The sequence below is a fragment of the Ahaetulla prasina genome, chromosome 2 (genome assembly GCF_028640845.1).
Source record: "Ahaetulla prasina isolate Xishuangbanna chromosome 2, ASM2864084v1, whole genome shotgun sequence".
NCBI lineage: Eukaryota > Metazoa > Chordata > Lepidosauria > Squamata > Colubridae > Ahaetulla > Ahaetulla prasina.
The window spans coordinates 134023518-134038263 of NC_080540.1; the positions used below are offsets into that span (position 1 = coordinate 134023518).

Here is a 14746-nt window from a genome sequence, read left to right on the forward strand (position 1 = left end):
CAAGAGTAAAAAATGAGTATATGTACTTTTAAAGGATCTAACAATTAAGGGAAAGGGAGAATATACTAATCTCAACAACCCAAATCTTTTCAATGAACGGATAAAATCAGAAATAAAAATTAAATTATGGAAGTTAATGTAATTAAACTGTGAATTATACCACCTTTAAAATCTTGCATGCAAAGATAGAAAGAGAATAGTACTGCTAAAGTACTAAGAAAAAAAATTGCATCAATATTTTGCACACACTCACACAAAGACTTCATTTCCTGTTATCCCTGGTAACAAGATTCTTTTTTAAATATATTTTTATTGAAGAAATTTCTAACAAAAATATAAAAGCAATACAAGTGTTAGAGAAAAGAAATGAAAAGAAAATAAGGAAGAATAGTGTATAAGTAAGAAAGAAAGTAGAGAAAGAAAAGAAAAAAATATATAAAGAAGCAGCTTCCAATCTTTTTGCCAGTGGTTATAAATGCTTTTATATTTTACCCTCTCTCTATTGTTACATAACAATTTCATTTTTCCATCAAATAATGATCAAACTCATAAATCACAAGCTCATTTTTTTCCTCAAAAAATCCATAAAGGGGTTTCCAGTCATTAATAAATGTTAAAGTTGACCTTTCTCTAAGAAGTTAATTTTGCCATCTCCCAGTAACATAGGCTTATCTCAAAAAGAAATGATGTATTCTATGATTATCAGTAGGATAATTATGATTATAAAAACTGATTTATTTCCCCATGTCCGATAACCCCGATGGTTATCAGACATCTATGTGCATGTAAAACAGAAGAGAAATTCCTGCTTCTTCTGTTTACCTTCATCAGCAGACAATGGAAAAGTACATTTTGTTGTCGTTCAGTCGCTAAGACGTGTCTGACTTTTAAAACCCCATGGAGTACAGCACGCCAGCCCCCCCCCCATCCTCCACTGTCTCCAGGAGTTTGCCTAATCCATATTCATCGCATTGATGATTTTATACCCAAAAATATAGCATAATTGCAGCTAGATTTCAAATTCTCCTGATTTTCAGGTTATCAGGCTAAACGAGTGCAAGAATGGAAAGAGCTTGGAATCCAGGTTCTCGTGTCAACCAGTGATGTTGCTACTCTTGAAGGAGCCCGGCAGTTAATACAAGAGGCTTCTCAACTGGGACCTGTTGGGGGTATTTTCAATTTGGCGATGGTGAGTGACAGGTTCTTGGCATGGCCATAGTTCTGTTAATTTCTCCTCTGCTCTTTAACTCTCTTCAGATTCGATTTATTTGACTATTTATTGTGGACCACTCTAGAAACAGAAAGATCTGACCTCCATCCTCCAAAGATTTGTCCATTATTGTTTCTTCCATTTTTTAAAACTTTTGCTTTAACCTATTTTCTCATCAGTTTTCAGATTTTAAAAAAAAGTGTGCCTGAAAAACAATGTATTCTTCCTAATTATGTATATTTTGTAGACAGTTTTGCTTAGGGTACATAATTTGGCAAGCATTTTTAACAGATGCAGTGCTTTTGGTATGTTGTTTTTGAGGCAGATATGTTTGGTGAAAGTTTTTTTTTACCAAATATATGTAATTTTGAATGTTTTTTTAAAAATTGGAAATGTAATGAAGTGTAATGCTCTGGCAATGTGGCTGTTTCAGTTTGTGTAGTGTTAATTAGATGGGTTCATCTTAACCTGTGAGTGAATATCTCCACATCTAATCTTCAGCATTCCTCAGCCAAAACCATAATCAAATAGTGCCTCAAACAAGAGAAGTAATCAAATGAATTTTTAAATTTTTTCCCTAAAGTTTGAGTTGAGGAAAGATTGAAAGGAAAAAAAAGAACACTCAATAATATGGAAAAATATATATTTGGCATTGGTTGCGTGGAAATACTAATGTATATTTCAAAATTATCTTGGTTGGATCATTATCTTAGAGCTGTCTAGATTTTATCTTCAAAGACTGTTTGTCCTTCTTAAAAACATTACTATTAAATAATTAACGAAAGGCTAATAGTCTGAGAACCGGTGGTGGTAAGAAGTGTAACTCTTGCCTGCAGTGCTACTGGATTGCCTAATTATTTCTTCATTTGCCCCTCCCAATCAATAGTTACTATTTTCATTTCCATAAAATGTGCACATTAACTGTAAAGATAATTATAAGGTAGGTCCTTACTGTATAGCATAGTAGTTTTGAAATGGGAGCAAGATATTTTTCTAAAGTCTGAGAGATCATATTTGTTGCCGTTTCTATAGGTGCTGAAAGATGCTATGCTGGAAAATCAGACCCCAGAATTTTTCTGTGAAGTCAACAAACCCAAGTATTTGGGCACACTTAATTTGGACCAGTAAGTAGCATGCGAAGAATAGCACATGAAGAACTTAAAGCTGATAATGGTGATCAAGTAGATGATCTCTTTGAAAATATATAATAATTTTGTCTGTTTTTTTATTCCAGAGTAACCCGCCAAAGGTGCCCCAAACTGGATCACTTTGTAGCCTTCTCTTCAGTAACCTCTGGAAGAGGAAATGTTGGCCAAAGTAATTACGGTTTTGCCAACTCTACTATGGAACGTATCTGTGAACAGCGGCGACATGACGGCCATCCTGGTAATTATATCATTTTTCCATCTTGACAAATTGGATTTATAAAGACATAAATTAAAGCAAGATTAGATAGACTTAAGTACATGTCATCTGATTTCTCCCACACATTACCACATCCTTATGCTCATAAACAATAATATTCTTATCTTGTTGTTTTACACCTGTCCTCTTTAATAACCATCACACCTTCTTTTTTCCCTCCAGGTCTAGCAATCCAGTGGGGTGCCATTGGTGATGTAGGAATTGTTTTGGAGACAATGGGCACAAATGACACTGTGATTGGGGGAACTCTACCCCAAAGGATCAGCTCATGCTTGGATGTGTTGGATCACTTCCTCAACCAGCCTCACCCTGTGATGTCCAGTTTTGTCTTAGCAGAAAAAATGTTGGCCAAAAATGATGGAGGTAGCCAGAGGGATCTTGTGGAAGCTGTTGCTCACATTCTTGGTTAGTATCACTGAGAACCAAAACATGTAATAAAGCTGTGATTTCTCTTTTTTAAGTATTTGCTTATTTCTAAGGCCCCCAAAAGAAATAATAAACAACCTACCCAAGGAATACAAAACTTTAAAATCCCATAGGCTTTCCTAAAGAACAGCAAGGCCAGGGCCATCTAATCCCGGGGAGAACGCTGAGCCAGAGGACAGGATTGGTGGCAGAGGAGCCATGTCATCTCAAAGGGGGGAACTATGTATTGTACACTAAGTAGGCTAATTGTACATTAGAATTAGTTCTGTACGTGGCTTCTTTGTTACTGTTTATTCCATTTTTTCACACAATCCGTTGCTATTTGTCCATAATTTCATTTAGTTGTTTGCAAAGTATACTGTGATCCTGATTTAAACATGCATCCTACACTTTTAAAATTAGCAGAACATCAGGTCTGTTATTTTCTGAAGAAGATTTCACAGAATTGGAGAGCTTCTGCAAGAAGTGTCCATAGGGATTAGTACTGAAGATGTTACTAAGTTACAGATGGAGAAATTGAGGTTGCTGTAGATCAAGTAGGAGTAGATGTGGGAGAAAGAGAAATCGGAGCAATGCAGAGAAATGCCTGTGAAGATGTGAACTGATATAGTACTTCTCTCTTCTTGAAAACATAAAAGAAGGCAGAAAATAATATAGAAATACCGAAACTGAAGCCCAGAATCAAAACAACAAATTATCCATAAGGAACATGCAAAGGCTGGAGTTTCTAAAATAAGAAATTAATATAAAATGATTTAGTAGAAAGTTATGAGTGAAAAGGGTAATTAATTTGCTGAAATAGTATAGGCTTTCCAGCTGCTCATGTTGTAACATGATTTAAATGCTAGTCATGATTTTTTAAAACGCAAGGAGGTTTTTTGCTGAGAAAGCAACATTCCCTCTTTCCCATTCTCCTCTCTCCATCCCTCCCTTCCCTTCTCTCTCACTTGCTGTGCGCTATTGCTTTGTTTTCCATGACTCACAGTCAAGATATGACTCTTGGATGGATGATAATGCCCTGTGTTGTGCCATGACAAATGTTGTTTATGTATATATAGCAATTGCTGAGCCCCTTCACTTCATAATTTACCTTTATTCATTATTAGTAATCCAGCTCTTTTCCATTCAGCTGCATGTGCTTCATATACTTTTATATTTCATCCTTAGTGGGTCAGGTGTTGTCCGAGGCTTTGCAAGTTCCATCATTTCTAAAAGCTAGGATGGAAATCTGAGGGCCTGATGTCGTGTCATCTGAGAATATGCAGCTCTCAAGGTCTTAGTTTCTCTTAAACTGTCTGTGTAACTATGTGTATTGCAAAGACAGAGAAGAAATGGGGTAGTACAGAAAAGGTTATGCAGTGTAGCAAACTATCCCTTTGGTTCTGAATCCCACCCTCCACCAAGGCGTCTCATTGTCCCAAATGACCTCCCATGGCGTCCCAGGTGACTTCTCTCATAGGTTAATGACCTTTCTTTGCAATTCCATACCCTGGTTAAATTTGAAACAAAATGATCTGCAGAATACAAAAAGTTGAAATGTGGCTGACCACACTGAAATAATTGTATTTTAAATATTGCCAAAAAGATAGCTGCCCTATATCTCAAATCATGCTTCATGCATTCCATTATTATAGCAATCCCATCAAGAGATGTCAAGTCAGTAAAAAGAGCAAAGCTGTCAAACAAGTGCTAAATCTTGAAGAGACAGCCTAAAAGGGCCGTGCCCATATGACATTAAGCAAGCTTTTCTTTTCCTCAGGTGTCCGTGATGTGAACAGTCTGAACGCTGACACCTCTCTGGCTGATTTGGGTTTGGATTCCCTGATGGGAGTTGAAGTCCGTCAGACTCTCGAGCGGGACTATGATATTGTTATGCCAATGAGAGATGTACGGTTACTCACTATTAACAAACTACGGGAATTTTCTTCAAAAGCTGGAACTCAGGACAGTAAGTGTGTATAACCAACTAGACAGACCTGTCTATTTTATAGCCTCAGGCCACATCCAACCCTTTGATTGACCCTTTCCAGCTCCTGTGGATTGCTTTTTATTTTGAAGGCAACTGCTATTTTTTTCTTCAGTTTAAATATGGGTATTAATGCATGCCCTATTGGTTTGGCCCTCCACAACAAATTTAATTTCTTGTGTGGTCTCTTGGAAAAATTAATTGCCCACCCCTAGAATCTGCCTGCTTTTAATGATGACCGAGAAAAAAGAAAGAAGATAGAAGCAGATAAAACTGTGTTTTTTGCCCAGGCAGTACTTTACCCTGAAGTTTATATATATGCCTCATTCTGAATTTCAGGTGTCTGTTCTTTTATCTAAAAGAAAAACTATATGGGAACCCATTCTCAGAATTTCTGAATCAGAATTGGCTTGAATCCTAGTGCTTCAGAAGTCGAAGTTTAAAAAAAAATATTTAGACTTGTGCCCATCTTATAAACCTTGTACTTCACTGTATGAATGTGTCTATATCTTATCTTTAGTATTATCCCAGGAAACCAAAGGCGGTCAGACTGAGCAACTCAGAGTGGATTTGAATAGCCTCTTGGTTAATCCAGATGGACCAACAATAATAGCACTCAATGAGGTGAAAAACACTGAGTCTCCACTCTTCCTTATTCATCCCATTGAGGGATCCATCACTGTCTTCAACACCCTTGCCTCAAAGCTCCACATACCAAGCTATGGGCTTCAGTGTACCAAAGGTAACTGTTATATTTAACACATTTATCGAATCTCTAAGTAATATGATATCTCACTGCTGTGCTGAGATATAAAGATTTAGTTTATAAACAAACAAATTATAAGCAGAGGGAGGAAACATCTTTTATGTTTTATCAAAATTCCTATTAGGCTGGCTTGGATTTTTATTGCGGGATTATAAATGAGCTAGTCAAGTGCCTGACTCTTTTTCTTAACTGTTTTTTTCTATCATTAGCTGCTCCATTGGACAGTATACAGAACCTGGCATCCTATTACATTAACTGTATAAAAGAGATACAGCCAAAAGGCCCTTATCGAATTTCTGGATACTCCTTTGGTGCCTGTGTAGCCTTTGAAATGTGTTGTCAGCTCCAAGCTCAGCAAAGTCCTACCTACCTACCCAACCACCTCTTCCTGTTTGATGGCTCTCACTCCTATGTAGCAGCACATACTCAGGTAAGAGCGCTAAGGTCTGTCTACCAGGACCACTTGGCAGATCAACAGTAGTGTGCATCTATTTTGTTGCACATGCACATAGCAATCCATTTATGGGGTGACTTCATTTCTTATTCCAACATTGTTTTCCGTAATACAAATTTGTGATCACAATATTCAATTGTAACCTCCTTGTTTGGCACATGAGTCTTTGGGAAATATTCCTATTCTAGGAGAGTTCATGATTAGAAATTATGTCAGTGTAATAGCCATTTTTGTGTGTGGTTTCCTAATTATTGTAATTCTTGGGTTTTATCACTATGTTCTGTGCATTTAAAATTCTTGTCATGAAAATTACCTTTTGAATCATTCCCCACTTCCAGAGTTACAGAGCCAAGCTAACCCCAGGAAATGAAGGTGAAACAGAGACAGAAGCAATGTGTGCCTTTGTCCAGCAGTTCTCTGGCATGGAGTACAATAAGGTAATGGTAGTTGATACTGTCCACTGTTATAGAATGTATGTATGCATGCATGTAGACATAAATATATTTACATAAGTGTGTGTGTGTGTATTTCCCTTTAATAAGTACACCGTATTTTGTAGTAACACTTTGATTGATTGATATATTTATCTGTACTATTTGCAGTTGCTGGAGGTTCTTTTGCCCCTACCAAATTTGGAAGCTCGTGCTAATGCTGCAGCAGACCTGATTACTCAAAATCACAAAGATATCAGCCACGAGGCACTCACTTTTGCTGCTGTTTCCTTTTACAACAAACTAAAGGCAGCAGACAAGTATGTACCAGAATCCAAATATCACGGCAATGTGACACTGCTGAAAGCAAAGACCCACAATGAGTACGGAGAAGGTCTTGGAGGAGACTACAGGCTTTCAGAGGTTAGTCTGAAAAATTACATGACCACAGTTTTGTGGCTTTTTACCTAGTAGGTTTTCTCATCTTAAAGAAACATCCACTGCACTCCTGGTGTGTTACAGGTAGAAATAAGTCGTATTAATTTAGGATGTATAAATGTTGATCCATCATCCCGTCTCCTACTAAACGCCATGATTCTCCCAAAATAATGATGTAATAACTTTTAATTTATTTTAATCAAGTTAGATAGCCAAGAAAATTTAGAATACAAAATCACTGTGAACTCTTATCTGAAGTGCTTAAGAGAATTTCAAGAACAATCACTTTTCATTCTTAAGTGCCATAATTCCCAAAATGGAATAATTGCAAGCATCTAGGTGACTGCTAATCACACCAAAGCTTATCTAAATAGTGCACAGAAAAATAATTGGTTAAAAAAAAGTAAAATAAAGATTCTCCCTTTCTTCATCATTAAAGTTAGAATGAATAGTGAATCACAGGATGAGATCTACATGGTATCTTTTCCCCTCTTGCCCTTTTTTGGTACTCTTCCATCATTGCCAGACTTTGACGCAACTATAAATATATATGATGCCACTCTCTGTATTGATTTGATGCAAATATAGCCACAATCTACCCAGTATTAGCTATAGCTAAAGATACAGTTTAATGGTTTCTAAGAATGGATATGTGAAAAAAACGGGAACAAAAAGAGTTTCCTTTTGTTGTGACTAATTAAGAGAGATCCAGGGAAGAAATAAGTAATCTACAGAACGGAGCCAATATTACAAGGGAAGGACATTAAGATCTCAAGCCAGCATTTCTGGCTGAAATTTGTAATGTTTTTTTCTACATCTTTATACCCTTTGCAGGTCTGCGATGGGAAGGTGTTTGTCCATGTTGTTGAAGGAGACCATCGTACTGTCCTAGAGGGAGAAGGAGCTGAATCTATCATTGGGATCATTCACAGCTCAATAGCAGAATCTCGGGACAGTGTTCGAGAAGGCTAGATACTTCTGAAGGCTAGATAACAACCCCAAGAACTTTGTCATCTGCTCTACAGCCAAGCCTAGGAAGTCTTATTGATCAGCATCTCTCTCTAGTACAGTTAACATTCTTGTTGCGCAGTTGCAAGGAACAATTCTGATGGCAACAATCTACATCATTTGGCAGAGAAACAATATTAGGAGCAGACATGTGTATGTGTGTGTTGTACTATGTATTGTATTGTATTGTTGTCTAGAAGTATTCCAAAGGATAAAATGGAATTAACCAAGTTCAGTGACCAAGGATGGAAGCTACAACTGATTTTGGAGACACCTATGTCTGTGAAGGGTCAGTCTGTAGCACTAATAGTACATTAATTCCACTGAGGCTCTTTTGTACCTATTATTTTTAACTTGAAATAGTCTAGATATTTATTGCATTGTTATTTTACTAGAAGTGCGTTGTTTTAATTTGTAACTGACTAAACAATAAGAATTAAATACTCCATTTAGGAGTATACTTTTCTCCTGCTTGATCATCTTTTTTAAAAAAAAACACCCTAAAAATTCTTTAACTCATGACATTTAGCAGGAAAGGAAGGTTCCCCACACAAGCAAAGCCTTTCACTGCTTTGCTTAGTATGGGCTTCTTTTGTAAAATTGCCAAACTTTTATTCAGGTTCTGATGTAAGGATATGGTAATTCTGGGCATATATGCTTTTTTGGCCAAGAATGAGAGCAAAACTTTAAATATTTCCTCTCACTTATTTGGGAATGCATAAATTAAGTATATACAATCTTCCAAGCCTAACATAAACATCTTCCCAAAATACTTTTGGTTTAGTTTGTTTATTCCCTATTTGCCACTTTAAGAATTGTGATTTACAGAATTTCTTGTTGACAAGAATCTGAATCCTTTCCCCATTCTTCAAGCAGAATTTGGTAGTGATTTTCAATATCTGCAAAACTTCCTATGTAAAAAATAATTTAAAAATTACTGGAGTTGATTACATTTCTTCTTTTATTTTTGCCTCTTTTGTGTTGGAGATGATTGTAGAAGAGTCAGTGCATTTCTGCTGCAATAATGATACAGTGGAGATACTCTGAAAAACCAGCAATGAGGGGAACTGTAGTGCCTCTCCAAACTCTTTAGAGTCCAGTTTCTCAGCTGGATTATTTTACTAGCATCGGGGCACATACATTTCATACTTGCTGAGAATGAGTCGGCTAGCCATCCTCTGTGGACATGCAGCTAGATGCATGCTTTAAGTTCTTAATTAAGAAGTCCTTTGAAATCAAAAATGAAAAAAAAAATGGCCATTGTGTTTGTGCTTTTCCCCCTTTTTATGTTTATATTAGGAAAAACTCTATGCATCTTTTTTTCTGCAGCTGTTCTTGAATTAAACACTTTAAATCTGCCATATCGTTCATTGTCTATTTTTTACATATCTTCTACTTTTCTTGCTTTTTAAAAAAAAAAGAAAAATAGATCTCGATATATTCAGTTTGGAGTAGTTGATTGACCTCACATACATGAGTTCCAAGTATCTTAATCTGTGTTTTCCATTTACTTTAATATTTAAAGCTGGTAAAAACAAAAATTGTAACCTTCCCAGGAGGCTTTTGACCAACAAGTAAATGGGAGAAGCCAGATTCACTTAAGAAACAGATGCTTTATTTAACAGCTGCAGTGATTCACTTAACAACTGCACCAGAAAAGGTCATAAAATGGAACACAACTCAATTATCTTGCTTAGCAATGGAAATTGTGAATTCCTTTGTGATCGTAAGTTGAAGACTAACTGTATTTACAGGAAAATTTCCTTCTGAGGGCAACCATTATAACCAGCAGCATTAAAATATGTTTTAAATGGACATTATCAGAAGTTATTCTGCCTCATAACAAATAAACAATAAAAAACTGAATAAATTACCCATAAGATTATTCCAAATTGCTTTTGCACTGAATTCCTAAAATGCAGGGTTCCGCTGGCTGCTTCTAAAAACATTTTAACACAACATTATAAGGAGTACATAAGCACAGGTTGCATGATTTGTGTCATTCACTCCACTTTTTAAGCATCTTCACTTGCTCCACAGCTATTGTCTAGCAAAAGCCACTGACTCACTTTTGAATGCTTCTTGTTACATTCCGTTTGCCGAATGCCAAGACTGGAACCTAAAACAACTACTGGGACTTAGATGTCAGGGAATAGTAACCATAGCTTTTGCACTGTTTATTGCAAGACAGCAAGGTCATGTAACTCTATTTGGTATCAATATTTTTAATAGAATTTATTTATTTATTTATTTATTTATTTATTTAATTGGATTTTTATACCGCCCTTCTCCCGAAGGACTCAGGGCGGTTTACAGCCAGGTAAAATAGAACAAGAATAAATACAAGATAAAAATCATATTTAAAAAACTTATTAAATTGGCCCAAATTAAAATATCATTAAAACAGTAAAACCCCAATTTAAAACTAAAATCCTACGCCAGTCCTGCGCAAATAAATAGATATATCTTAAGCTCGCGGCGAAAGGTTCGAAGGTCAGGAAGTTGGCGGAGTCCTGGGGGAAGTTCATTCCAGAGGGTGGGAGCCCCCATAGAGAAGGCCCTTCCCCTGGGGGTCGCCAGCCGACATTGCTTGGTGGATGGCACCCTAAGGAGTCCCTCTGTGAGAATGCACGGGTTGGTGGGAGGCAATCCGTGGCAGTAGGCGGTCCCGTAAATAGCCCGGCCCTATGCCATGGAGTGCTTTAAAGGTAGTAACCAGCACCTTGAAGCGCACCCGACAGGCCACAGGTAGCCAGTGCAGCCTGCACAGGAGTGGTGTCACATGGGAGCCACGAGCGGTTCCCTCTATCATCCGTGCAGCTGCATTCTGGACCAACTGGAGCCTCCGGGTGCTCTTCAAAGGGAGCTCCATGTAGAGAGCATTGCAGTAATCCAAGCGAGAGGTAACAAGAGCATGAGTGACCGTGCATAGGGCATCCCGGTCAAGGAAGGGGCGCAACTGGCGAATCAGGTGGTGTCGTGTTCCACTCCTCCACTGACGGCCGGGTCAGGGAAATCCGAATCAGGCGTGCCTCTGCAGCTCTGCCAAAGTCCTAGCAAAGTTCTCAAGGCAGGCAGCAGACCAGAAAGTGACTTCAGCAAGATAAGGTAGACTTTGCCTGACTCAGAGAATGCCAGAAAGCAGATCCTTTATATAGGCCATGGGGTGTGGCTCCATGACTCAGCACTTATCGAGGCCTGCCCCTCCCTTCCTTCTGTTGACACCACCTATCAATTCTCCTGAAGCGAGGGTCACTCCAGTCTGCAGCTGTTGGTAATTGACCTTCCTCAGGCTCACATGCTGTGGGGGAGGGGGAGGGGTCTAGTTGCTCCGTTTGCCTGGGCATGGAGCCAGGGCTGGGGCTGGGAGGCACTTCTTCCTCTTCGGCCTGTCTGGGCATGGAGCCAGGGCTGGGGCCTGGAGGCATGCTAGGACATTCCTCAGCGTTCGGAAGCAGATAAGACGGGCCCGGCTGCGGGGAAAGTGGACAAGGCACAACAAGCGGACCTGATAGAAAGCTCTCCTGGAGACGGCCGTCAGATGATCTTCAAAAGACAGCCGCCCATCCAGGAGAACGCCCAAGTTGCGTATCCTTTCCATCGGGGTCAGTGATTCGCCCCCAACAGTCAGCCGCGGCTGCAGCTGACTGTACCGGGGTGCCGGCATCCACAGCCACTCCGTCTTGGAGGGATTGAGCTTGAGCCTGTTTCTCCCCATCCAGACCCGTACGGCTTCCAGACATCAGGACAGTACTTTGATAGCTTCGTTGGGGTGGCCTGGGGTGGAGAAGTACAGCTGCATATCATCAGCATACAGTTGGTACCTCACCCCAAAACCACTGATGATCTCACCCAGCAGCTTCATATAGATGTTGAACAGGAGAGGCGAGAGAATCGACCCCTGCGGCACCCCACAAGTGAGGCGTCTTGGGGTCGATCTCTGCCCCCCTGCCAACACCGTCTGCGATCGGTCAGAGAGATAGGAGGAGAACCACCGATAAACGGTGCCTCCCACTCCCAAACTCTCCAACCGGTGCAGCAGGATACCATGGTCGATGGTATCAAAAGCCGCTGAGAGGTCTAATAGGACCAGGGCAGAGGAATAACCCCTATCCCTGGCCTTCCAAAGATCATCAACCAACGCGTCCAAAGCCGTCTCCGTACTGTATCCGGGCCGAAAGCCGGACTGGAACAGGTCCAGATAGACAGTTTCATCCAGGTATTGGGGTAATTGACATGCCACCACATTCTCTACAACCTTCGCCACAAAGCGAAGGTTGGAGACAGGACGATAATTTCCTAAAACAGCTGGGTCCAGGGAAGGCTTCTTGAGGAGGGGTCTTACCACCGCCTCTTTCAAGGTGGCAGGGACAACCCCTTCCAACAAAGAAGCATTGATAATCCCCCGGAGCCAGCCTCGTGTCACCTCCTGCATGGCCAGTACCAGCCAGGAGGGGCACAGGTCCAGTAAACATGTGGTGGTATTCAACCTCCCCAACAACCTGTCCATGTCCTCAGGAGCCACAGGATCAAATCCATCCCAAACAGTCTCAACAAGATGGGTCTCCGACCTCTCACCTGGATCCACCCAATTTTGATCCAGGCCATCCCGAAGCTGAACGATTTTATCGTATAGATAACCACTAAACTCCTCGGCACGCCCTTGTAACGGGTCATCCCGCACACCCTGTTGAAGGAGAGAGCGGGTCACCTGAAACAGCGCAGCCGGGCAGTTATCTGCCGACGCAATGAGGAAGGAGATGTAGAGACGTCTCGCTTCCCTCAGTGTCACTAGGTAGGTCCTACTATAAGACCTAACTAGTGTCCGGTCAGCCTCCGAATGGCTGGATCTCCAAGCACTCTCTAGGCGTCTTCTTCGACGTTTCATCTCCCTCAGCTCCTCAGAGAACCAAGGAGCTGGTTGAGACCTACGCCGGGTCAGAGGCCACAAAGGCATGACACGGTCTAGAGCCACAGCCGCGGCCAGTTCCCAAGCCGCGACTAGTTCTTCAGCCGTGCCGTGGGCTAGACCCTCAGGAAACTGCCCAAGCTCCGTCAGGAACCTCTCTGGGTCCATCAGGCGCCTGGGACAGAACCAACGTATTGGTCCCGTCTCCCTGCGGTGTTGAGTGGCGGTCTGAAAGTCCAGACGAAGAAGAGAATGATCCGACCATGACAAAGGCTTGGTGACTAGATCTCCCAAATCCAGATCATTCAACCACTGTCCAGAGATAAAAATCAAATCCAGTGTGCCTCCCCCAATGTGGGTAGGGCCATCAACTACTTGCGTTGGGTCCAAGGCTGTCATGGAGACCATGAACTCCCGAGCCGTTGTTGATGACATGCCGGTAGATGGCAGGTTAAAGTCCCCCATGACCATAAGTCTAGGGGTCTCAACCGCCACCCCGGCAAGCACCTCCAACAGCTTGAGCAGGGCTGTTGTCACGCAGCAAGGAGCCAGGTACATGACCAACAAGCCCATCTGACCCCTATGACCCCACTTCACAAAGAGGGAGTCACAACCGGCAATCTGAGGAACAGTGGTCTCACTCGGTTCTAGATTCTCCTTTATAACAACCGCCACCCCCCCCACCCCTACCTTGGGCCCTCGGTTGATGAAATGCTCAGAAACCTGGTGGGCACATTTCAACAAGGGGCACCCCCCCTTCCATGCCCAACCAGGTTTCCGTAATGCCCATAAGGTCCGCGGATCCCCCCTGTATAAGATCACAAATTAGGGGGGCTTTGTTAACCACGGACCGTGCATTGCACAACATCACCCGAAGGCCCAAGCTCTGAGGATCCTGACCACCTGGGGAACAGGAGAAGTCTGAGGGGTCGGGGGGCGTGATCACTTTCAAACAGCGAGCACGCGCCCCCAGAAGTCGATACGACCCCCCACTTCCGCCATATCTGCCCCTCCCACTTACCATGCCGATGGAACCACCCTCACAAATAGGAACGCAATCCTCTCCCGTTACCTTCGAACCTGTTAAAAAACTGCCGCGAGCACACGCAGGAACTGGCCCCTCCCCCAACGGGTTACCCCCGACGCCTGCCCTTTCCCTCCCTCCCCTTAAAAATTCCCTATCTAAAAAACCCCACAAGTTCTTTCTAGCCGCATGCCACCTCTGTGGGTCCCAAAACCCATCATTGAGGCCAGCCCTGGTAATGTGGAGGGCCATTTCTGCGAGGCGGGGGCACCTCGCAGGCGCAAGAGTTCACAAGAAGAATAACGCATAGCCCATGAAGATAGAAGTCGGCGATAAAATGGCTCCATCTCCGGGTTGGCAAGAATGTTAAAATTAAGGTGGTTATCCAGATTAAGGACAGGCATAAGATGAAAACACAATTGTGAAAACACAATGGACAGTCTAGATGGTATATTCCCGGTCGATTGATGACATGCCGGTAAATATCTTAAATCCAGGGTAAAATGCTATTAATCTGTCCAAGGCCAGGTCCAAAAATCATGGAACAAGGGGGTGGGGAGTGCTTCAATAGCCATCAGTGTCCTCCGCTGTCCCCAAGCGAGTCTCCCATCTACTCCCACATAGTCCAAAAAGGACCAATAATGGCCATAAGAGTCCCAAAAGGCCAGGGAGAGGCATAGATGACATTG

General features: G+C 41.5%; 1 protein-coding gene across 1 annotated transcript in view; it reads left to right on the plus strand.

Annotated features, from left to right (window-relative positions):
• Positions 1–9482, plus strand: part of FASN (fatty acid synthase) — a 55767-nt gene extending 46285 nt beyond the window's left edge. Inside the window, exons 34-43 of the mRNA XM_058169338.1 lie at positions 1038–1189; positions 2243–2334; positions 2445–2596; positions 2798–3040; positions 4821–5009; positions 5548–5769; positions 6003–6223; positions 6586–6684; positions 6850–7101; positions 7951–9482. Coding sequence (XP_058025321.1) covers positions 1038–1189; positions 2243–2334; positions 2445–2596; positions 2798–3040; positions 4821–5009; positions 5548–5769; positions 6003–6223; positions 6586–6684; positions 6850–7101; positions 7951–8088 — 1760 coding nt within the window. The 3' untranslated portion in view covers positions 8089–9482. The remainder of the gene's footprint in view (positions 1–1037; positions 1190–2242; positions 2335–2444; positions 2597–2797; positions 3041–4820; positions 5010–5547; positions 5770–6002; positions 6224–6585; positions 6685–6849; positions 7102–7950) is intronic.
• The last annotated feature ends 5264 nt before the right edge of the window (positions 9483–14746 follow it).